Raw genomic sequence first — 24,058 nt, 5'->3', positions numbered from 1 at the left:
TGGCCAGTGTGCTGGGGCATTCAGTATCTTTGTGGTGTTGGTTATTTGTCAAGCATCAGCAGATGAAGCTGTTAGGATGCACACTGTTTGCAAAGCCTTTGTACAGGTGCTCCTCTTCATCTTTGTGCAGCTCCGGGATGTTGCAGTGAGTTACGGCTCATTCAAACAGACTTTTGACACAGCTCTAAACTACAACAGTAACCACAAAGACTCCTACAAGCTCTTGGTATAAGGATAACACACAAGCCAAGAGCCACACTTTGGCAGCTAATCTCAAAAGCGGAAGACCACACACCTACAAGGAGCAGGACAGACGTGATCTATGAAATACCATGCAGGAACTGCGAGAAACACTATAGGACAGACGGGCAGGAAGCTCACCACCAGGATGCATGAACACCAACTCAGCATGACCAACTCTGCATCATTTCTCTTTACTCTGACAAAGGAGGACACCAGTTTAACTGGGACAATGTTACAGCACTAGGGCATGCAAAAGAAAAACAAGCATGAGAATTTCTGGAAGCCTTGTTTTCAACTACTGGTACCATAAGCAAACCTATTGAAATAGAGCCTATCTACATACCATGATAGTACAAATCCAGAGGCCAGACTGCCCACCATGACAGGCCAGACCATATAAATTCGGAGTGGGATGGAACAACAGCACTACAGCAGAGGCTAGGCAGCGCCGAAGATGTCACCTAGAAGGAAGGCGAAACATCTGCACAAAAACCAGTGAGCACCCCAAACCAACTAACAACCCAAGGTTGAAATTTCAAATGACCTAGTGCTGGGCAAACTTTTAAAAAGTATATTTTATCGCGGGACCTAGGCTAACCCAGCATCCCTACCCACCCAGACAGCAGCAGTTATGAATCAACTACATTGCTGTTTGTTGTATTTTTTGATGCCCATTTCCGACGAGAGCATTTAAGAGTCCAGGCAAACATGTCATGTCCAGGATACAGATAATAGATTCTCCAGCATCTGCAGTTCCCGACATAACAAGGTGTACAGCTGGATGAACACAGCAGGCCAGGCAGCATCTCAGGAGCACAAAAGCTGACGTTTCGGGCCTAGACTCTTCCTCAGAAGCTTTAATTTCTAAAGGAGGGTCTAGGCCCGAAACGTCAGCCTTCCTGCTCCTCTCATGCTGCCTGGCCTGCTGTGTTCATCCAGCTCTACACCTTGTTATCTCATATCCATCCCTAGTTTCCCTTGAGAAGGTGGCGATGAGCTGCCTTCTCAAACCACTGCAGTCCATGTGCTGTAGGTAGACCCATAATGCTGTTAGTGAGGGAATTCCAGGATTCTGACCCAGCAACATATTTCTGAATCAGAATGGTGAGTGACTTGGAGGGGAACGTGAAGATGGTGGTGTTCCCATATATTTGCTTCCCTTGTCCTTCTGGATGCAAGTGGCTGTGCGTTTGGAAGGTGTTGGAGGATCTTTGGGGAATTTCTGTTGTACATCTTATAGATTATATACACTGAACATCGGCGGTGGAGGGAGTGGATGCTTGTAGATGTGGTGTCAATCAAGCGGGCTGTTGTGTCCTGGAAGGTGTCAAGCTTCTAGAGTGTTGTTGGCATTGCCCCAGCCAGGCAAGTGGGAGCATTCCATCACATTCCCGACTTGTGCCTTGTAGATGGAAGACAAGCTTTGAGGAGTTGGGGGATGAGCTACTCATTCCTAGCCTTTGACCTGCTCTTGTAGTCAGTGTATTTATACAGCAAATCCGGTTGTGTTTCTGATCAAAGGTAATCCGAAGGATATTGATGGCAGAGGATTCAGTGATGGTTACACAATTGAATGTCAGGGGGTAATGTTGAGATCGTCACTTATTGATAATAATCATTGCCTGGCATTTGTGTGGGATGCATATTACTAAAGTCACTTGTAGGCCAGGCCAGGTAAAGCTGAAAGACTTCCTTCCTTAAAAATAAAAAAATCCCTCTGGTCCCCATTGACCTTTTAAGGAAATAGATCAACGGTCACTGTTAGGCAAGATTTTATTCAATTCAAATTTCATAGCTTGCCATTGAGAGATTTAACACGTCTCCTCAGAAGATTAGGTTGGTTTCTAGATTGCTAATCTAGTGGCACTGCACATTTAATCTCTACCTCCCGTTAAACGCCTCAAACATTTTAATCATGAAGAATGGATACCTAGGAATGAGTTACCCTCATCCTTGCCTGATCCCTTAGACATCAAATGCCACGATTCACCCACTTGTCCTTCTCATTACGTTTTGTAATTGCTCCCTGAAAAATATTGCACTTCCCAGCACCTCAAACCCTCTTCCCTAGAATTTCCCTCAAAAGCCCACACTTGGCGCGCCTCACTCATTGTTTTACAAAGTCATTCCTCCCCAAAACCGGGACTGCACAGCGGGCTCAGTGATCAGCACTGCTGCCTCACAGCACCAGGGTCCCGGGTGACTGTCTGTACGGAGTTTGCACTTTCTCCCTGTGTCTGCGTGGATTTCCTCCAGGTGCTCCGGTTCTCCCCCCCACCCCCCACAGTCCGAAGTTAGGTAGTTCCGCCATGCTAAGTTGCCCATAGTAACCAGGGATGTGCAGGCTCGGTGGATTAGCCATGGGAAATGCAGGGTCTGGGTGGGATGCTCTTTGGAGGGTCAGCGTGGATTCAACAGGCCAAACGGCCTGTTTCCACACTGTCGAGATGCGATGATTCTATAACCAATCTCACCTCCCGATATTTGTATCCTGGTCTTTCACTTAACCACAAGCCCCTGAGCTTCAATGGACATCAAATAGAGATGAAGTGCGACACAGTCAGATTGCTAGCTTGAGGACCGACCCACCTGAACTGCTGGTGTTCCTTGGAGCTGCGAATCTTTGCCGCAAACCTTTCCGCCAGTTTGTCCAGGCTCCGTGAGTACTCCACCTCGATCTCTGCCTTCCTGCGGAAAAATTCTTGCAGGTCCTGAAGAAGCTGGAGACGGGATTCCGACTGCTGCTCCAGGCACTTCAGTTGCTCTGCCAACTGGGCTCGGATTTCTGACGGGGAAAGAGAGAAAGAAATTACTTGTTAAGGCAGGTGCTCGGACAGACGGCTCCTTTTCTAGATCTGGGGATGTCTCAAAGTGCTTCAGAAGAGGATGATATAGAGCAACCAATTGGTGCACAGGAGGCTCCCCATGATCATCAGACCGTGTATGTCATTTAAGGGACGAATATAAAGTAGCACTCCCTGCTCTGTCAAATGTCAAATTAAATTATGTATACAATACTCGGCAGTGAGGTATCAGACCCAGGCTTTCTCCCAAGCAAGAGAGACTGCTTCCACATATTGGGTACAGACAGTCACACAGATCAATAAAACATGTCATCACCACACCCCTAAAATCCCCCTTTTGGCAAAATATCCCCCTGCGTCAAGATAAAACAAAAGATCTGCCCTTTCTCTCCTTTCAGCCCCAGCAGGTGATGGGATTTGCCAAGGTCGGGCTCCACAGTTGCCAGTGGATTCCCGGCACCTCAGAGATGCAAGGTTAGCCGGCCACGATCTACTCTGTGGTCCACCAGGCCACTTAACCGTGGGCTTGTCATGGTCCAGGCCCACCACGCGCACACTCGTCAAAGTCCTCAAACAGTTGTTAGGAAATTCCAATGCCGGTCAGCGTTCCCAATTCTTTTGCCACAACGACGGTGCAGGTCACTGAGGCGATCAGCTGGGGCCTTGACTGCACTAGAATGGTCAGGAGCAATATCAGGCCTGCTTTGAGGAACCCAGTGCCATCCTGAAGAGAAGGAATTCATTTGCAGGAAAACAGAGAGACGACAGCTTAGCGTGTCATGGTCTTCCCTCAGAGATGTTGTATCCCAAGGCCCGTTTGCACGACCCCACCACCTCCTTATCACATGACATTAGTCAGCAATATTCTGGAAGTGAGAATGGAGACCACGATTGGGGGGAGGGGGGGGGGAACTGAGGGGAAATACTAGCAGCTGTTAACTGGAACTCCTCTTCAATGCTGCACAAACAGACTCTGTACACTCCATGTGAGAGCAGGAAATACGTCAAACCCAAAAGGAGGGTCATACCACAGGATGAGAATGACCAAAAAGGGATTGCCCAGAGGCATTTGCAGGGTTCCAACTCTGGCCTGTGCTAACTCAGCCCATGGCCAACATGCAGCCTTTTTACAGGCTTCCCCCAAACAGCAACAAGTCATCCTTCGTGCTACAGTTGGCCTGGGCTGAACGTCCACGTTCAAACTGGCACTAAGATCACCTATCTTCTACCCCCGCACCTTTTGTCCAGTTCAGCTCTGCTTGCTGATTCACACCCCAGTTAAACTCTAGTCTGGACCATCCCAACATACTCCAGGCTGGCCTCCTCCATTCTATCCTCTGTAGATTTGCTCAATCCAAATTCTGCTGGCCGAGCCTCGTCTACGAATCTGCCTCCAACACGGCAGCCCCACCTTGACCACCCCTGCAGCCCTACCAGCTCTCTGCACTCCTCTGGATTTCTGGCTTTTTAAAAAAATCCCAGTAGATCTTACACAGCTGATGGTAGGGCCCTGGGGAGTGTTGCCAAACAAAGACACCGTCGGGTGCAGGTACAAAGTTCCTTGAAAATGGAGTTGCAGGTAGACAGGGTGGTGAAGGAAGCATTTGGTATGCTTTCCTTCATTGCTCTGACCAATGAGTATAGGGGTTGGGACGCCATGTTGCGGCTGTACAGGGCATTGGTAAGGCCACATTTTGAGTACTGCACATAGTTCTGGTCACCCTGCTGTGGGAACTATATTATTAAATGGGAAATGGTACTGAAAAGATTTACAAGGATGCTACCAAGATGGAAATTTTGAGTTATAAAGGACAGGTAGTGTAGACTGGGACGTTTTCCCTCTGGAGCAGAAGCTGAGGGTTGACCTGATAGAAGTTTATAAAATCACAGGGTGCATGGATAAGGTGAATTGCCAAGGACTTCTCTCCCAGAACTAGAGGGCAAAGGTTAAAAGGTAAGCGAGAGGGGAATGTTTTAAAAAAAAAAGGGACCCGAGAGGCAACTTCTTCACACAGAGGATGGTGCACGAATGGAGCAAGCTGCCACAGGAAGTGATAGAGGCGGGCACAGTTACAACATTTTAAAGACATTTGGACAGGTACAGAGATAGGAAGGGTTTAGAGGGATATGGGCCAAACACAGACAAATAGGAGATAGCAGGAACTGCAGACGCTGGAGAATCCGAGTTAACGAGGTGTAGAGCTGGATGAACACAGCAGGCCAAGCAGCATCAGAGGAGCAGGAAGGCTGACGTTTCGGGCCTAGACCCTTCTTCAGAAATGGGGGCGGGAAAGGGGAATCAAATAAATAGGGAGAGAAAGGGAGGCGGATAGAAGATGGCTAGAGGAGTGGATAGGTGGAGAGGAGACAGACAGGTCAAAGAAGCAAGGATGGAGCCAGTAAAGGTGAGTGTAGGTGGGGAGTTAGGGAGGAGATACATCAGTCCAGGGTAAATGGCAGGTGTCTTTATCCTGGGGTGAGGCATTTCAAGACCAGGGGCCACATGTGTAAGGTGAGAGGAGAAAAATTTTTAAGCAGCAATGAGAGGCAACTATTTGTTTTTTTTTTACAGAGTGGTTAGCCTGTGCCATAAACTGCCAGAGGAAATGATGGATGCAGGTATAGTTACAACGTTTAAAAGACATTTGGATAAGTACATGAAAAGGGAAGGTTTTGAAGGGATTATGGAGCGAGGAGCAGGCAGGTGTGACTCGTTTAGTTTGGGCTTACGGTCGGCATAGACGAGTTGGCCTGAAGTGTCTATTTCCTATGACTGTATATCTCTATCGCGCCTTTCATCTCCAGGTGTTCCAACCCACCGAAGAAAATGCCTTTACAATTCCAGGATTGACCCCTTCAGCAACCCACACCAAATGACCCTTGCGGATCTCAGCTCCCATGTTGCACTTTGCCCAAGAAAATGCAGAGCAAATCCAGAAAGGAAATTAGGGAAACAAAGAGAACAATGAAAAGGATTAAAAAAAGTAAAATCCAAGGAAACCCAGAGATGTTTTAAATATATGTGACAAACAAGGGAATAATGAAGGAAAACATCAGGCCACTAAGAGCCCGAAGAGATGATCTGCGTATGGAACGTGGACACAATTGTTAATGAATACTTCACACGGAATGGGAGAGACAAATCAGAGTTTTAATTGGAGAAGAAACAGCAGGGGATGAGACAGAGAGACAGAGTTTAGCAGCCTTCACAATCACCAGGCCCAGATCCCAAACTGTTGGGGGGGGGGGGGGGAAGCAGGGAAAGAAGCGATGGAGGATCTGATCATCATTTTCCAATCCTCTCTGGAGACTGCAGTGATTCCAGATTGCTGGAACATGCTAACATCATACCATTGTTTTAAAAAAAACGGAAGGGTGGTATAGCCAGAGTCATTTCAGATTGTTACACCTTACTGGGGTGGAGAGCATTGGATATCAAGCTTTGCTATTCCTGATACATTCACAAAAGTTAAAGGTTGTATCAAAGCACAGAGTCTCCAAATTATCCTGTCTGACATACCCTGAATAATAGAATACATGGACCAATTTCTGTATTTAAGACAGGTAAATAGAATCTAACCACGGGGGGGGGGGGGGGGGGGGGGGGAGAAGAAGAAGCAGAAGAAGAAGCAGAAGAAGAAGAAGCAGAAGAAGATCAAATACATAATAACTTTTTATCAAAGCTTTAACCTCATCTAAACCTGCCAATATAGAGGCAAAAAAATGTTGATGCTACAGATGGAGGGGAAAACAACAAACAGTTCAGTGGCACCACTCCTCCAGATTCAATGGAGAGCTCCTTTGCTTTCCAAGTTCTTTGGATATTTCACGTCAAGCGAGATCTTCCGGAGGTTCAAGAGCTTCTCGCTATATCGTTCACACCCACAAACTTCGGCAGCTGAGGAACCAGAGAGTTATTACCAGTCTGATCACTCCTTTAGCATCCATCACTGGCTCGAATTGCACACACCAATCAGCAACATGTTGCCAGCTGAACCACATTGTGTACAAAATGGTGCTGAACTCTGTTTATACTTTCCCATTCTGCTGGCAAAGTAACAGTGTAAACACCACCCACGATGAGTTTTAGAAAGCAAGTTACTAAAAGTGCAGCAATTCTTTCCCTAGTCCTTCATTACAAAACAGCCCTTCTCTCAATTGGAGTAAAAAAAATACAAAGACGCGCTCTTTACCTTAAGGTTCACGTCTGACCTGGGGTTTAAATAAAAAAGGCATGGATATTCAAGAGAGTCTGTGTAAATATATAAAAGGAAAAGTTGTGTTTGATGTCTTGGTTTAATTTATCTAGAGCCAATATGGAAAGTTGATGAGGTTATGGTGTTTGCACTAGTCTACATAGATTTCAGGAAGGTTTTAGACAAGGCTCCAAATAGCAGACTGGTCAAATTAGTAAGTTCATGGAACCCAAGTGAACGTTGGGTCCAAATGTGACTCAGTGCGAGGAAGCAAAGGCTTCTGGTCAAAGTTAGTCAAAGTCAGCACAAGTTAGTTCCACTGGGGTTTTGCCGGGCTCAGTACACCAAATGGTCAAGGTACAGATTAATGGCTGCTGTAGGTACGGGTTATTTGTAGAATGCACAATTGAGCCAGGAGACACAAAGACAAATGGTGTGTTCGATAGGGAGGTAACAAGCTGGAGACTGGAGGGGTATCTCAACAGACTGGTCAGGTCTGTGGAAAAGTAACAAATGAAATTCAAACTGGAGGGAAAAAAAACCAGACGTAGAGGGCACTGCCTCAAAATAACGGGGAGCAGATTTAGGTCTGAGTTGAGGAGGAATTTTAGCTAAAGATTTCTGAATCTATGGATCGCCCATTGAAGCATTTGAGGCTACCTTGTTGAATTAATTAAAGACAAAAGATAGATGGATTTTTGAACAGCAAAGGAATTTAAAAAGTTATGGTGAGCAGGTGGATAGGTAGAACTGAGTCCACAAAAAGATCAGCCATGATCTTACTGAATGTCAGGGCAGGCTCGAGGGGACAGAGGGCCTACCCCTGCTCCTACTTTTTATACGCATAATGTTCTAAGAAGTGTATGATTATATACTGGGGAGGGAATAAACATGCAGTGTATTTCCAGCATTACCCACTACAATAGGGAAGATGTTTCTTTATTGGCTGTTGGCTAGAGTTTAAGGGGGTGTGTTAAGCACAAACTGTATAAAACACTACTTGGGTTACAACTGCAGTACCTTAGAGGGTTCTGTTTACTACAGTACAGGAAGGACGTGATTTCACTAGAGGGGGTACAGGCAGGGTTTAGAAGGAACAGATGATTGTTAACTCTGTGGAAAGGTAAGGAATGAGCCGGGTTTACCTTCCTCAGGAGGCGGCCAAGGACAGATTTAACTTAAGTGCAAAAAAGGTGTCGAGCCCGAGTTGGAAGAACATACTTCCATTTGCAGACAGAGCAATGCCAAAGGCTGAAAAATCAGTGGAAGAGCAAGAGGTGGGGGAACAGGGATTTCATTCACCCAGAGGGTGGTGTGGTTCCACTGCTCGGAGGAGGTGGTGGTATAGTGGGAGAAGCAGAAACCACTCAACACCATGAAAACTCTGGAGACAAGACAGCAAGAGCTGGAGGGTGGGTAGAGAAATCAGCCAGTGTGCACTGAACCACATCGCCCTCCTCTTACGTCAATATTTCTACATCGCATGTTCTTTCTGTTACCACGCTACATTGAAGAGGGAATGAACACAGCTCTCTGGTGATATTTTCCTGGCGAATTAACATTCTTTCCTTGGAGTATCCATGCAGTATGGGACAGCACATCCACAGGGTGGGCACCAATGGCCACCAGGTTAAGAGGAAACAATGAGCTGCTTACAAGGATCTGCACCAATACATCCATGAAGTTCAGGGACCCAGAGCTCACTGCTCTATATGATTGAAGGTCCAGAATTCCAGGAAAAAAGGAGAGGGAATGCAAGTGAGGAAACTGACCTTTTGAGGGCGTCTAGTACAGAAGCACCAGAATCTGACCAGGGTATAAAAGGGTCAAGATATGAGCATAGGGCACACAAAATAGGCTTGTATTCTCCTGAGATTAAGAGCAAAAAGCGATCCACTGGAGAGGTTTGAATCCATTAGGATTTTCTATGGAATAGATATGGTGAAACGCTGTCCAGGTTAAGGAAACATAGGACAAGGGAACACAATCTTAGAACCGGAGCTGGTAGTTGGTTGCGAGTGAAATAACAAAACATACTTTCTCACAAAGGCAAGGCAAATCCATTCCCCTCAAAGTGTGTGGATGTTGGGAGCAATGATCTGATCGAAATGGTTCGATAGCATCTGGGGTAAACGCAGGTCGCCTGACACTACAGGTCACCCGACACTACAGGTCACCCAGTCTCAGTGAATCATCTGAAAAGGCTGGAAGGAACAAGTGACCTACTCCTGCTCCTCCCGTTAAATTTTACTGGGGCACGGTGCAGAGACCAGCATTGTCAGACACAAGATGGAAATGGGTCATTTCTAGTTGTTACTTAATTGGTGTCATGTCTCTCAACCTTTGATTTATCAGTGACTTCCCTCACGTGCTGCTGCCATATAAACTCGTTGCAAACTGACTAATTCTATAGGGCTAAGGTACCTCCAACAGTCTAATCTTCCAAGCATTTCAGTTCATAACCTGCATGCTAGATTGAATTTAATTCCTGTCCTTCTGGGAGCCTTTAGTGAGTCTCTCTGTTAACCTCAGTGCCCCAGTCAGGAGGGGTGCCAACACTGTTCTTCCTCCTCCTCCTCACTCTCTCAATCCCTGTGCTGGGAGAGATTGAGACTCAGGTGTGGAGAGGTTGTTCCAAGCCAGTAAAGTAAACAGCTTGAGGTAACTTGGATTTTGTTTTTGAACTCAGAACAATAAAAACAGCCTGAATTGTTGGTGTCAAACTCCCACAGAAGCAGGATTTTAAATGTAACTTTCAATAGCTGTTGTGGTTTGGAAGCTGCTGTATCTCTCTCCCTGCTACAGCAAAACACTTGTGTAACCGCTCTCTGAATTCTTGCAATGTTCTTTCCTCCTGAACTGGAGAATTGCCTGTGATACTGAATTTAGCTTTGCCAAGGGCGTGTTTGTGGGATGCCAATATATTGAAACAGTTGCTGTTTAGTAGTTAAATAATCTATTATTCTGTGAAGTTTTCCAATCATGTTATTCCAAATCTTCCTTCTTTTGTTTGTATTTTAACTGTAGTGTAAGAATAGAGTGTGTTTTGCTTCAAGCCGAGTAGTTTGACCAATTGAATTGCATTTGGGAAACAATGCCTTACACCTGCCTTTTAAAAATAAAAAATAAGGTTGGGGTCGAGGTTACTTTCTTAATAGATTTTGAGAGTGATTGCTTCAGTCCGTAACAATGGGAACAAATAGGTCATCTGTCATCCCGGTCTTCTGCAAAAAAAAGGATGAACACCCACAATCTAGGTTCATGTGGAAGACATGCAATTGGGTGAGCTCATTGTGGTAGTGTGGCAGAGGTTGGGCAGATGAGGCTGAAGTAATCCAGAAACACTATTTTTATTTATATAAAAGCAAAGGAAGATTTTTCCACAGCATTTTGCTAAACACCAGAACAATTCTTGATTTTATTTATTATTGTCACATGTAGCTAGGTACAGTGAAAAGCTACGCTTTGTGCGTAGTACAGGCTGATCATGACATACAAAGCTAATAGGGTGATAAAACAGGGGAATGAATACAATCTTATGGCTGAAGAGAGGGTGCACAAAGAGCAGGATCAACATTGGATTTGGAAGTCCATTTGGAAGTCTCATAACAGCAGGGAAAAAGCTGTCCTTGAACCGGTTGGTACGTTTATTTAAGCTTTTGTATCTTCTGCCTGATGGGAGAGGTCGGAAGAGATTATACCCGGGATGGGAAGGGTCTTTAGTGATGGTGGCTGCCTTTTTGAGGCAGCAGGAAGCGTAGATGGAGTCAATGGATGGGAGACTGGCTTGCATAATGGACTGGGCTGTGTCCACAACTCTCTGTAGTTTCTTGTGGTCCTGGGCAGAGCAGTTGCTTTATCAAGCCGCGATATAGCCAGTTTAGAAAGTTTCTATGGTGCATCTGTAAAAGTTGGTGAGGATTCTTATGGACGTGCCAAATTTCCTCAACCTCCCGAGGAGGTAGAGACATTGTTGTCTTGAACTGCTGTGACGAATGTACCTTAGGAATTAAGTTGTGCACAGAAGTTCTCACATACTGCAGTGACAAATCAAATTGCCACATGAAACCATTTAATGTCAACCTGGGAAAGCAAGGGCTCTCAGGTTTAAATGCCCAATCTCTGAGGACAGAGACGACTGGTGCAGCACTCAGGGAGTGCCAGCCAGAACATGAATATATTCAACTCCCTACAGCAGGAGCAGATCCTGTGACTACTGGGCTCGCAAATGGAGAGATTGCTCCAAACAAGCTTGATTGGGCTAGGTCGTGCTCAAACCCCACCCCATTCCCCATGACCCTCAGCCAAATGCCTCAACATTTTTGAATCCAACACCAAAAGAAAAGGGGCTCTCAGTACCTGAGGGGCCTGCCCAACTCAGACACACTCAAATGTGCAACATCTTAATTACTGCTTCAGTGAAAGCTTACCTGCAGGCTAAGAGAGACAGCATTGGAACAATGACACAGGGCCTGGAGTAGAAGCCACACACATGTATGTTAACCTCTGACCTGACAGAGCAGTGTAGCAGCTGCTAAACACACTATTGGATCTGACTCACTGCAGACATGAGCAGCTCAGTGAACACCGTTCACTGGGCACAATTCGTTGAGCCAAAGCAATCTCAGAAGCCGAACACCTGACCCCCACTTCCAAAGCAAAAAACATGACAAAGAATATTCACAACGATTCATTCTTTCTTTAAAGAGACACACCGAGCTTGCTTGAAAATGGAAGGGTGGAGCACAGTGTGGGTTTCGGGGGCTGAACAGAGAGAACACTCTTGGGGCAGCCACTATCACAATCTTAACCATAGAGTTACACCTTTAAATTTCAATCCCGTTGGTTTATTCAGAAGAAAGGCGTCCAGGGATATTTACAAAATGCTTATCACTGGAGCCAGAGCATCATTTTATTCATGGCGACTGCAACTGCCTACCAACTCACAGTTGTTTATCTGCACGAACCCTGCTGCTCTACCACACCCCTCTCATTTCTTGCTTCCTTCCAGGCTACAAACCCAGACAGCAACCATATTTATCTGCCAAAGGCTTGATTCAACAGCCTCTCCACCGTTCCCCAAATTCCCAGCAGAGCTGTGCCTTTGAAGATTTGGAGGATCAGTGCTAAGGTGGCATGAATTCTGAGCTCACCTGCTCTCGGCAGGAGGAAGAATTTGCCTCTTTTGGGTGCATCAAATCGCAGTCGTTCATCATCGCCCCATGCCCCATATTGGTTTACCTATGCTGGCTCCTTAAGGCAATGCCTCAAATTTGAAATTCTACCCTCAGTTTTCAAATCCCTCCTTGGATTGGAAAGGGTACTCAAGGCAGAACGGAGGGTTTGATTTAAGGAGAGGCTCGGACTTCTACCACTGGATCATTAAGAGGCTGAGGGGTGACCTTACAGGTGGATTCGCCATGGGAAATGCGGGTTTACAGGGAAACGTGGGTCAGTGTGGACTTGACGGGCGGAATGGCCTACTTCCACACTGCAGGGATTCTCTGATTCTACACAAAACTGTACACAACCACTGGGCTCCACGTTAAGTACTTAATAGCCATTGAGGCGCTTTTTAAAAATTGTGCTCATTTGTTGCCATATTGAAATGCAGCAGCCAACTAGCACCCAGCAAAGCGATCTGCTTTTTGCAATGTCGACTGAGGGATGAACGTTGGCCAACTTCTCGCTTTTTTTCTTCGAAAGCGGGCCACGTCTTGCATCCACAAGCAGCGCCGGTGCAATAAGCTGGCTTCTCTGACAACGCAGAGCTCCCACGTCGAGGCGTCAGTCTCTACTTTCATGCTCCTGTGAGATTTGAACCCTGAACTTCGGGGGGGGGGGGGGAAGAGAAGAGAGTGTGCTGCCAACTCATCCACAGCTGATGCACATTATTGTTCTGTCTGTTGCGCAGGTTCAGCCTCTGAGCTGTTTCCATCTTCGTGCACTTTGTCCATCTGCAAAAGCAGTTTATTGTAATTTATATCTCAACATTGTGGTAAAGCATGCAGCTGGAACGTCTATTGTTTTTACACAATCCTGATTTAACGCTACTGCACTGACCCTTTTTGAAGCTGCAGTTATTCAGTCAACTGTCTCAGGAGAAGGAGGGTGGTGTCCTGGGGATTTTCTTCATTTCAGCTGGATATCAGGTGCTTACTGCCATTGCCATATTAACACTCAGCACAGGAAACGGCTGAGTGCCTTCAAAATCAATTCAAGACTCAGTCCTGCCCGAAAACACGCTATTAATTTAACAACTCAACTAAAGCCTGATTATGTTCCTGCAAGCTAAGGGAGTGGGGGAAGCACGGGCATTCTGGCGCTTGTACAGAGTTCAAACCAGTCCAGGCAAACAAGACAAAATTCTTCCCACACACGAGGCCTCAATGTAGTTCCTTACAGGCATGGATCCACAGGATGGAATCACTGCATACTGCTATCTGGCAGCCCCTCTCCAGCTCTCAATCACACGGTCCAGAAGGGACCTTTCTGCCCATCAAGTCTGTTTGGCCAAAAATAAACTTTCTGAACTAAGCCCGTGAGCAGTTGCAGAGTTAAACGTTGAAAATTTTCCTTTCAAATAAAATGTTACCCACCTCAACCACTCTCCCAGACAGGGTATTCCAGATCCCCACCACCCTCCTTAAGTCCCCTCTAAACCTCTAGCGCCTCTCATTAAAATTATGCCTCCTTGTTATTGTTAAGGGGAACAGCTGTTTTCTCTCCAACCTATCTTCGGCTCTCATTATCTTGTACACCTCTATCAGGCCTTCCTCAACCTTCTCTACTCCAAAGAAAAGGACCTGAACTTATCCAGCCTCTCTTGAGATATCCAACTCCAGGCAACATCCTGATAAATCTCCACTGCACCCTCTCTACCTTTCTGTAGCTTGGAGAGCAGGACAGCACAGAATATTCCAGGGGCCTAACCAAAGTTCTACCTAGTTCCAACAAAATCTTCCTGCTTTTATAATCTGTGCCATGACTGCTAAGGCAAGTGCCCCTTATGCCTTAATTCATCTTAATAAACTGATCAGCCACCTTCAGTGATCTATGGACAATCACCCAAAAACACCTCTGTTCCTCTTAGCTTCTTAATGTCTAGCCATTCATCGAGTTCCCCGTTGCCTTGTTCTTTCTTCCAAAGTGTATCACCTCACATTTATTGGGATTAAAATCCATCAGCCACTGATCTGCCCAATCGATTTATATCCTCCAGTAACCTAACACCTGCCTCCTCACCGTCAACCACACACACACAGTCAATCTTGGTGTCATCTGCAAACTTATCCATATTCCCATCATGCATCATTTATGAATGCCACAAGCAAAACGGGACTCAGCATTAATCCCTGGGGTACGCCTCTCGACACAGGCCTCCAGTCACACAAACACCAGCCTCTGTCTCCTATCACTGAGCCAATTTTGGGTCCAACTTAACAGGTTTTACCTTCTTTATCAGTCTCTCATCTGGGACCTTAGAACATAACAGCACAGTACAGGCCCTTCGGCCCTCGATGTTGTGCTGACCTGTCATACCGATCTCAAGCCCATCTAACCTACACTATTGTCAAAGGCCTTGCTGAAATTCATATAAAATACATCAACTACCCTACCCTCATCCAAACACAAATCTAATTCCATTAGATTTGTTAGTCATCACCTTCCTTTGACAAATCTACACTGACTATCCCTGATAAAAGTTTCCATCTCTGAACGGAAATTAACTTTCCCCTTCACCATTTTCTGTATCTGGGAAACTTTACCCAGAGTTAATACTGACAGAGTTTAAGGAAAAAAGAAGGTACCCCTCAGAGACAGGGTTGAGACACATTTGTTGGGACAGTGCGGAAGGAGCTTTACCTTGTTTCTAACCCTGTACTGTCCCTGTCCTGGGAGTGTTTGATGGGGGTCAGTGCAGAGAGATTTACTCTGTATCTAACCCTGAGCTGTCTCTGTCCTAGTCATGTTTGATGGGGACAGCGTAGAGGCAGTTTTACTCGGTATCTAACCATATGCCGTACCCATGCTGGGAGTGTTGATGGAGACAAAGTTGAGAGAGCTTTACTTCCAGTTTAAAAAGAATAAGGAAGCTTTAATCTGTATCTAAACCTGCACATTTGCTGAAGGACATTCCACAGGAGTCAGAGTTCTCAACTAATGAGTTCAGAAGATGTGTCACTTAGAAAGCAAAAATTAGAGAGACTCAGTCATGGATACAGGCAGATTCCTGGCTACGAAACACCATTTTCAGACTTGCCAAGTCCCACCTGCCCTCAGGAAAGACACTCATTCATCAGGAATTTCAACCATGATTCCTGGATAGATGTCAATCTTAAAAATAAAGGCCGTTGCACATGCTTAAACAGGCTCACATTCTGCTGCAGTCGTACCTGGTGTCTACATTAGAACCTTGATTGAAGTTCAATAGGAAGACAAGAGTTTCAAATCTGGCAATCTGTAATAGTAAGTTGGAATGATGACCATTATCCTCCCATATCAATAAGTTCTTTCCTGTATCCTGTGGCCCATAAATTATGGGATTGTAGCCTGTGGTTGCAGCAAACTGGGTAGTGACTGCCCAAACTAAATTTCACATAAGTTAATTTTGGCACATAGAGGTGGCCACTCAGCCCATATAGTCCACAGTGGCACATCACAGAGCAATCCACTCTGTCCAGACTCCACCCACTCTATTGTATTTATACCCAGTGATGTGCAGCTCTTGGACACAGTCATAAAATTGCTCCTGGGTCTGACGTACTCACATAACAGTCTCTGCTTCCATCATCCTCATGGGCAGTGAGTCCATTACCAAAAGGAGTGCCTACTCATCACCCTGTTTCTTTTGTCCTAAAGCACTTGTTTGTGCTCCTTTGTACTTGTCGCATCTCCCTGTGAGGGAAGTTTCTGGTCATCTACCTTATTTAAATCTATGATTACATTGTACCCTGCTGTTAACATCTCCCTTGGTCCAAGCAGCAACCTAACCTTTAGCTAAAATCCACTGACCCTGGACCCATGCTGGCGAATCTACTCTGCAGCCTCTCAACAATCCTCAGATATTTCCCAAAATGTGGTGGCCACGTTAAACATTGGATGCTAAAAAGTTGTTCAGTCAAAGTCTCGGCATTTATGCTTCTTGCAGAGTTTTACTTCAAACTCGCCCATTACAAAATTCCAACATTACTGATTGCTTGATCCCCATATATTTATTCAGATCTTACAAGATGATCACAAACTAGATTGGGGCACAACACTCGACTGCAGTTTAATTAAAAAATAAAAGCTCAGCGTGCCTCCCTGTTTTTGCGCTCAACACTTCCGCTTATGAAACCCAAGATCCTTTCGCTGATCACTCTCAATATGTCCTGTCACTTTCAAAGATTTATGTACACAGACTCAGATCCCTCTGTTCCTGCATACAATCCTATATTGTCTCTCCCTATCCCTTTTGTCAAATGCATCACCTCTCAGATCTCTGTATTAATTCTCATCTGATACTGGTCTGCCCATTTTGCCAGCCTACTACTGCCCTGTAGCAGCTGATCAGCATCATCCTGACTGCCTGTCCTCCATGTTTAGTATCATTGGCAAAATTTGCCATTTTACTCTGATACCCATTCTAAATATGTAAAGCAGAAAAAATGTGGTCCTCTTGTTCAATGAGCCTAAGTCTCATTAACCAGTCTTCTATAACTAAACCCTGAGGTGAGGTTCCTCAAGCGATCAGTTTGAAACAAATAGCCCAAAATTGATACGTTTCTAGGTGAGGAGCAATGAACCGTTTCACTCTCTCCCTTATTTACTTGCAGCACCCCCCCCCCCACCAACTTCCCCTCAGTTAGTCGCAACAAGGTTATTTTATAAAAAGGAAACCTCTTTCTGTATGCCTTTCTCCCAGACATAACAAATTTGCGTGTTCAAAGAGAGCCAATTCAACCAGGTTCTCTCGAATTAACAAGGAGAGAGTTTATTAGAAATTAACAAGGAGAGAGAGTTTGTTAGTAATTAAACAAGAAAAGGATTAAGAACAACACATACAGAAAACAGAAATGAGAAAGGGGTTGAAACAATGACAACAGTCAGAAAGGTCTCCAGATCAGTCTCTTGGGACGGTGAGTGAAAAGTGGAACGTTTGGAGTTAAGCAATTGATTTCAGGATCCCGGGCTTTTACAGAACATTGAAATCTTTTTGCCCAGTTTCCATTAACAGTGGTCGGCTGGCAGCATTACAAACAAAGAGAGAGTTCTCTTACTCAGGATCCTTTCGACTAACTTGGTAGCTAGCTGGCGATGACCACTGTGGGGTGGAGGGGGTGGAGGAGGGGAAATGGGGATGGTCCTATTACCTGTGACGCAGGAGTGACCAATGATTGATTCTTCAACTACAACTTTCACATTACAACAAATACTCAAATCCAGGCAAGTAGAGTCATACAGCATTGAAACAGACGCTTCGATCCAGCCAGGCCATGCCAACCATGTTGCCAAACTAAATTAGTCTCACCTACCCTCCAAACCTTTCCTGTTCATGAACTTATCCAAATGTCTTTTGAATGTTGCAAGTGTGCCTCATTTACCACTGCCAGTGGCAGTTCATTCCACGTACGAAACACCCTGAAAATGTTGCACCTCAGTCCTTTTTAAATCTTTTTCCTCTCATCTTAAAAATATGTCCCCTAGTCTTGAACCCGCTGAGCCTAGGGAAAAGACCCTTGCCATTCACCTTATCAATGCCCCTCATGATTTTATAAACCTCACTAAGGTCAGCCCCTCAACCTCCTATCCTCCAGTGAAAAAAGTCCCAGTCTTTCAGCCTATTTTTATATCTCAAACACTCCGCTCTTGGCAATATCCTGGTAAATCTCTTCTGAAACTTCTCTAGCGTAATAATATCCTGCTTATAATAGGGCAACCAGAACTGCACACAGCACTGTAGACGCGGCTTCACCAACGTCCTGTACATCCTCAATATGACACACCAATTCCTGTACTCAATGGTCTGAGCAGAGAAGGCAAGTGTGCTAAGTTATTCAGTTCTTTAGCACATTTCTCTTCCATGAACATGCAGATTGCAGTTGCAATCTATTTTTAAACACCTTTGTGTGTATGTTCTTGGAAGAGCAAAGCAAAAAGATGTAAGTGTCTTTTGCTGGGGGTGGGGGTGGGATGAAAATAGTCAGGCCCCTTATTATTGCTTCCGGTTACATCTCTCTCTCTCTCTCTCTCTGTGATTACACGAGTCCCACACAGGATTTTCCCTGACAGTTGTGCTGTGGTTTCTTCATCAGTAGCCATCTTTTTTAAATACAACGGAATTAAAAGTTGAAAATGTCCATAACACTTCAGGGTTGTCATGACAACACAGGCTATTTTGTCGATTTTAAGCAAGTGTTTGACAGAAGACGACATCCCGCTGCACTCCCTTCATTAAGCTTCTTGTTTCATCATTTCAACAGAACAAAATCAATTAGAGCAGTCACTAAGCTGTGCCGGCTCGCTTCCATGATAGGCTCTTAGAGAAGTTGTTTCCTTTGATTAACAGCACCCTCAACTTCTAATTCAGAAGACTATGGGACGGCATGGGTCGGGGTCCCATTCCAGGAAGTTTACTGCACAATCTGGTCTGACGCTCCACTGCAGCACTGAGGGAGAGCCACACTGGGTGCCAGTACCATCTCTGGAGCATTGAGCCAAAGGCTCTGGGCAATGGTTGCCTCTCAGACAATGCCCTATAAAAATACGATAACCTAATCATGATCATATTGCTGCTTGTGGGAGCCTCTTTGCTGCTGAGTTTCTTCCAGTGGCCACATTTTTCTTTAAAAAATTGGCTGCAAAAGGTGGGACAACCCCCAGACACATAAAAGGCGTTATATAAGTGCAAGCTCTTTCTTGAAGCAATACGATGCGACGGAGGCCGACTCTTCAGCCATTCCACTGCTGCCTTTAGCAGAGATAGCCTGATGGTCGAGCTGGCGATGGGGGTGCGTGACTTGGTCATTGAACGCTCTGCCGTTTGATAAATGGGGCTCTGTTTCAGGACTGCTGCTGCTGTAATTTGTGGCAGATGCCTCTGCACTACACGCCACAGAGGCCTCGGGGATCAGCTCCCACCTCCAGGGAGAACTGAACGGCCGTAGAAAATTCTGATCCGGAGAGACCGATCAAAGGGAGCAGGGAAAAATCTACTTCTTCTCCTCAGTGCTTGGCGCACTATACCTTCATCTTTCTCAGGGATACTGCATATTTATAAAAAAAAGATTGGTGGGGGTTACCTTCTGGTTCATCCAACTCAAACAGTGCCTTAAATCCCAAGAACAGTGCATGCACTGACCTCTCTACACAAGATCACTGCCGTCTCACTTAGGAGAAGAGCAAGGAGGTCAAACCGGGTCAGTTTGAGCAGGTGGAAGGAAAAAGTGGCTTTCTTCACAGCCCCATGCTGATCAAACCCAGTTCAGGAGATTGCCCTCTTTTAGGATGGACATGGCACACAGTTTTAGATGTTGCCTGGCATGAGAACATACAACGAGATGGTTTTTTTTACCTCCCCTGGCAATTGTGGAAGGATGAGGCAGGAAGCAGTCTTTTTGCAGTAGCCAAAGCTCCACAACGATGAGCCACCATTGCAAAAGTAAATGCAAGAGTCCAGGTTCAGAGAACAGGAGAAGATACTTCGCTGGGATAAGGTGGTTAGGTTAAGGAATTCCCTTCTGGAATTCGGAGGGCGCAGACTCGACGGACAGAATGGCCTCTTTCATCGTTGTAGGGATTCTACGAGTGGCTCCATTCAGAACAGCAGATTGAATAAACCAGAAGGAAAACAACTAGTGATTATCATAACCATGTGTGAAAGTGTGATTAGGACTGTGGTGTTTCGGTTTCTTTGAGCCCAGAGCAGACTATTATGGATTAGCATTATCAACTTTTGTGGGCCAACTAGAAGAGTCTGGCAGATTAAACGATATGAAGTTTATTGCATCATTGCAACTGTTTCCAGGTTGCAGGAGTATGAGCAAGATTACAACAGAGACTGCAGGGTGCACACTAACTTCGGGTTTGCATCCTACAGGCCTTCTCTTTTACTTTACCCAAACTTGTCATCATGATGGGTGCCAGCTTACTACACAGGGAAGTATTAACCCCTTTCGGGCCTATACACAATGAAAATCACCCGCTTGAGTCAAGAGTAAACACAGACATGATCAGATTGGGCAAATTGGCCTGCTTCAGTACGAACAGGCCTGCTTCAACACAGACAGTAGGAACTGCAGATGCTGGAGAATCTGCGATAACAAGGTGTAGAGGTGGATGAACACAGCAGGCCAGGCAGCATCAGAGGAGCAGGGAGGCTAACCTTTCAGGCCTAGACCAAAGACTAGGCTGAAGAAGGGTCTAGGCCCGAAACGTCAGCTTTCCAGCTCCTCTGATGCGACTTGGCCTGCTGTGTTCATTCAGCTCTACACCTTGTTATCGCTGCTTCAATACAAATAGGCCATCATACCCACAGGCCTGTACTGTCAGTCATTCAGTTATACAACAGCCCATCTACATTCTAATTCCCTGATTCCAAAACCCTTAATGCACTGAAAGAAAAACACATTTGAAATTTTCAACTGGTCTTAACACCCAGATGCAGGTACAGTTACAACGTTTAAAAGACATTTGGATAAGTACATGAATAAGAAATGTTTGTAGGGATATGGGCCAAACACAGGCAAGTGGGGCTACTTTAGTTTGGGAACACAATCAGCATGGACTAATTGGGCCAAAGGGCCTGTTTCTGCGCTGTGTGACTCTATGGCCCTGCAGCCTATCACCAATTTTAAAAGGTTCCACCCTTACGATTGATAGCATAAATAGAGAAACTATTGTTCTATCAATTCTTTTAATCATCTTAAACACTTGAATTAGATCAGCCTCACGTTCTTTAGGGAATATTTTTCCCTATTAGCAAAAAAAAAGAGAATAAAAGGGAAGAAAAAGGCCTGGTCTATGCAGCAAGTTTCATATTTGATCTTTTCAGTCATTGCCTCTGTTGCAAGAACTCTGCACGAAGGATTTCTCTTTGCTGGGGATTTTGAGCTCCAGCACAGTGCGAGTGCCCAGTTAGTATCAATACATTTCTCAACTTGCCGCAGTTTTCCTAAATCTGCGCTTCAGATGGGAGTGGAATGGCTGGAGACTGGCTGATTTTCCACAGGGAGAGAGGAAACAAGTGGGCCAAGACACACAGTCATTCACCACCTCAAGAAAACCCCTTTCACAGACTGGACCCCTGTCAAACTCTGAAACATTCAATCCCTTGAAAGAAACTTCTGGATCTGTACTAGTTCCAAGTACTCCATCCATCCTTGCACCTCCAGAGTCAAACATGATCTGCTGTCTCCCAGACGACACCCCCTTTCCCCTTCCATCTTCTTTTTGCACAAACACAGGACTGGACAACCCTGTCACATAGATGATCTGACTATCTCAGCCAGGAACTATCCTAACTTACTGCACTCTGCACCACATTTTTACTCCCTTCCTAGTCAGGACATTAAATTATCTCCACTGTGAAGCCATAGGTAAGAAAGCCTTTCTCCTGAACTTGAGGAACCATTTGCAAGATATGCTATTCATCCTATTTGGAGAGAATCTGTATGAAACGGTTGTGCCTAAAGAAGGAATTCAGAAAAGTTAGGAAATAAGTTACTTCGGTGTAAGGATTTTATAGTTTGAAAGTTCCAGACCAGAAGTATCCTTTTGGACCCTGAAGGGATTATTCAAAGCTGAGAAAGTCTAAGCTCAAGCAAAAACCAAGGCTGCGGGAGAAATTCAACAGTTCTGGTATCTGTGAAGAGAAAACAGTCAATATGTTGAGTTCAAAGGCTCTTCTTCAGAATTAAACTCAGGTGTGTGCCTAATCATGGAAGAGGCTATCAAACTCATGAGTGGGAATTGAAGGAAACAATTAAGTTTAACCTACTGTTGTGATAGCCATCAAGTTACGTATATATTTAACTTGGTTTATTCTATTTAACATTTTCTTTAGCACAATAAACCTCGTTTTATTGTTAAAACCAAATTTCTAGCGTTGCTTGTTTGTGTTTCAGTGAAATACCACCTCAAAAACTAAACGATCTATCAAGCCAGATATCCGAGTGGGATGCTCTTCAAGGTCAATGTGGACTCAATGGGCCACTTGGCTAGGAATTCTATGAACGTTCTATCATTCTACAAGATTCAGAACTAATCAATTTTAGCAGTTTGTTTTTCAGCCTGATGAGGCACCTTGTTAAATCCCTTCTGCAAATCTAAGTACAGTATGTCCACTGGCTCTACTTTATCCATAATGCTTCCTCATTGTTGCAAATAAATTAGCCAAACACAATTTTCCTTTCATAAAAGCATGTTGACTCTGCTCGATGACATTACGATGTGCTCAGTGCCCTGCTACAAACCTCAATTATAATACAGTTTCCTTATGAAAGGCATTAAGGTAACAAAGTTCCCTGTACTGTCTTCCACCTTCTTTCTTGGAGGCAGTCACATTTATTATTCCCCCCCCAACTCTAAAGGGGGGGGGGATTTCTAGAATCTAGCGTATTACAGGGAATTATAACCAACACAGCTAATATTTCAGTAGCCACCTCTTTTAATCCTCAGAATTAAAAATTTGTCAGGACCTAGGGATTTGTTTGTTTTCAATTTGAATGATGTTCTCAGTGCTGCCTGCCTGGTGACTACAATTGTTTTAAGTTCCTCTCCTCCTTTCGCCTCCTGAATCACAAATCATTCCTGGGATGTTATCTGTATCCTCTGTAGCAATTACAGATACAGTCTTTGCTCCATTCACTCAATTTTTAAATATGTTTCCTTTAAATTGCCCAGACTCGCGTGTTCTCTAGATTTGATTTATTATCACATGTATCTAGTTATAGTGAAAAGTTTGGTTTCGCATGCAATACAGGAGGATCATACCATAAAAAGTGTATAACAGTAATAGAACAGAGCGAGGAATGACACGTTATAGCTGTTGAGAAGATGCACAGAGCGAGGTCAATAATAAATTTAAAATTTGAGTTTCATTCAGGAGTCTGATAATAGTGGGGAAGAAGCTGTTCTTCAATCTATTGGCACACGTGTTTAAGCTTTTGTATCTTCCGTCTGGTGGAAGAGGTTGGAAGAGATTATAACCGGGGTGGGAGGGGTCTTTAATGATGTTGGTTGCCTCAGGCAACCAATAATATAGATGAAGTCAATGGATGGAAGGTCGGCTTGTGAGATGGACTGGGCTGTGTTCACAACTCTCTGTAGTTTCTTACGATCCTGGGCATAGCAGTTGCTATAACACAGCATCCAGATGGAATGCTTTCTGTGGTACATCTGTAAAAAAATGGTAGAAGTCTTTACAGACATGCCAAATTTCCTTTGCTCTCTGAGAAATTAGAGGCTTTGTTGTGCTTTCTAGACTGTAACTTCAATGGTGGGTGGGCCAGGACAGATTGTAGGCGATCATCTCTCCTAGGAACTGTTGACCACCTGCCCCTCAGCTCCACTGATGTTGATAGGGACGCACCTCCATCTTGCTTCCTGATGTCAATGACCAGCACTTTCATTTTGCTGATGTTGAGGGAGAGATGGTTATCTTTACACCATGTCACTAAGCCTGCTATCATTTTCCTGTATCCTTTTTCATTGCTGTATGACATCCGGCCTACAACAGTGGTGTCATCAACAAACTTGTAGATGGTGTTAGGACAAAATTTGACCACACAGTCATGACTGTGCAGAGAATAGAGGTCAAAGATTTACTGTACT

General features: G+C 44.8%; 1 protein-coding gene across 4 annotated transcripts in view; it reads right to left on the bottom strand.

The window, feature by feature from the left end:
• The window catches only part of srgap3 (SLIT-ROBO Rho GTPase activating protein 3), a 237,063-nt gene that overhangs the window by 164,058 nt on the left and 48,947 nt on the right, over positions 1–24,058 (bottom strand). For all 4 annotated transcript variants that reach the window (XR_007249280.2, XM_048548214.2, XM_048548213.2 and 1 more), the window contains exon 2: positions 2,833–3,028. Coding sequence is in view for 3 of the 4 variants with exons in the window: in XM_048548214.2 (XP_048404171.1) it covers positions 2,833–3,028 (196 nt within the window). In the remaining variant the exon portion in view is untranslated. The remainder of the gene's footprint in view (positions 1–2,832; positions 3,029–24,058) is intronic.

This window comes from Stegostoma tigrinum, chromosome 11, assembly GCF_030684315.1.
Source record: "Stegostoma tigrinum isolate sSteTig4 chromosome 11, sSteTig4.hap1, whole genome shotgun sequence".
NCBI lineage: Eukaryota > Metazoa > Chordata > Chondrichthyes > Orectolobiformes > Stegostomatidae > Stegostoma > Stegostoma tigrinum.
This window is presented reverse-complemented; position numbering and strand designations above follow the sequence as displayed.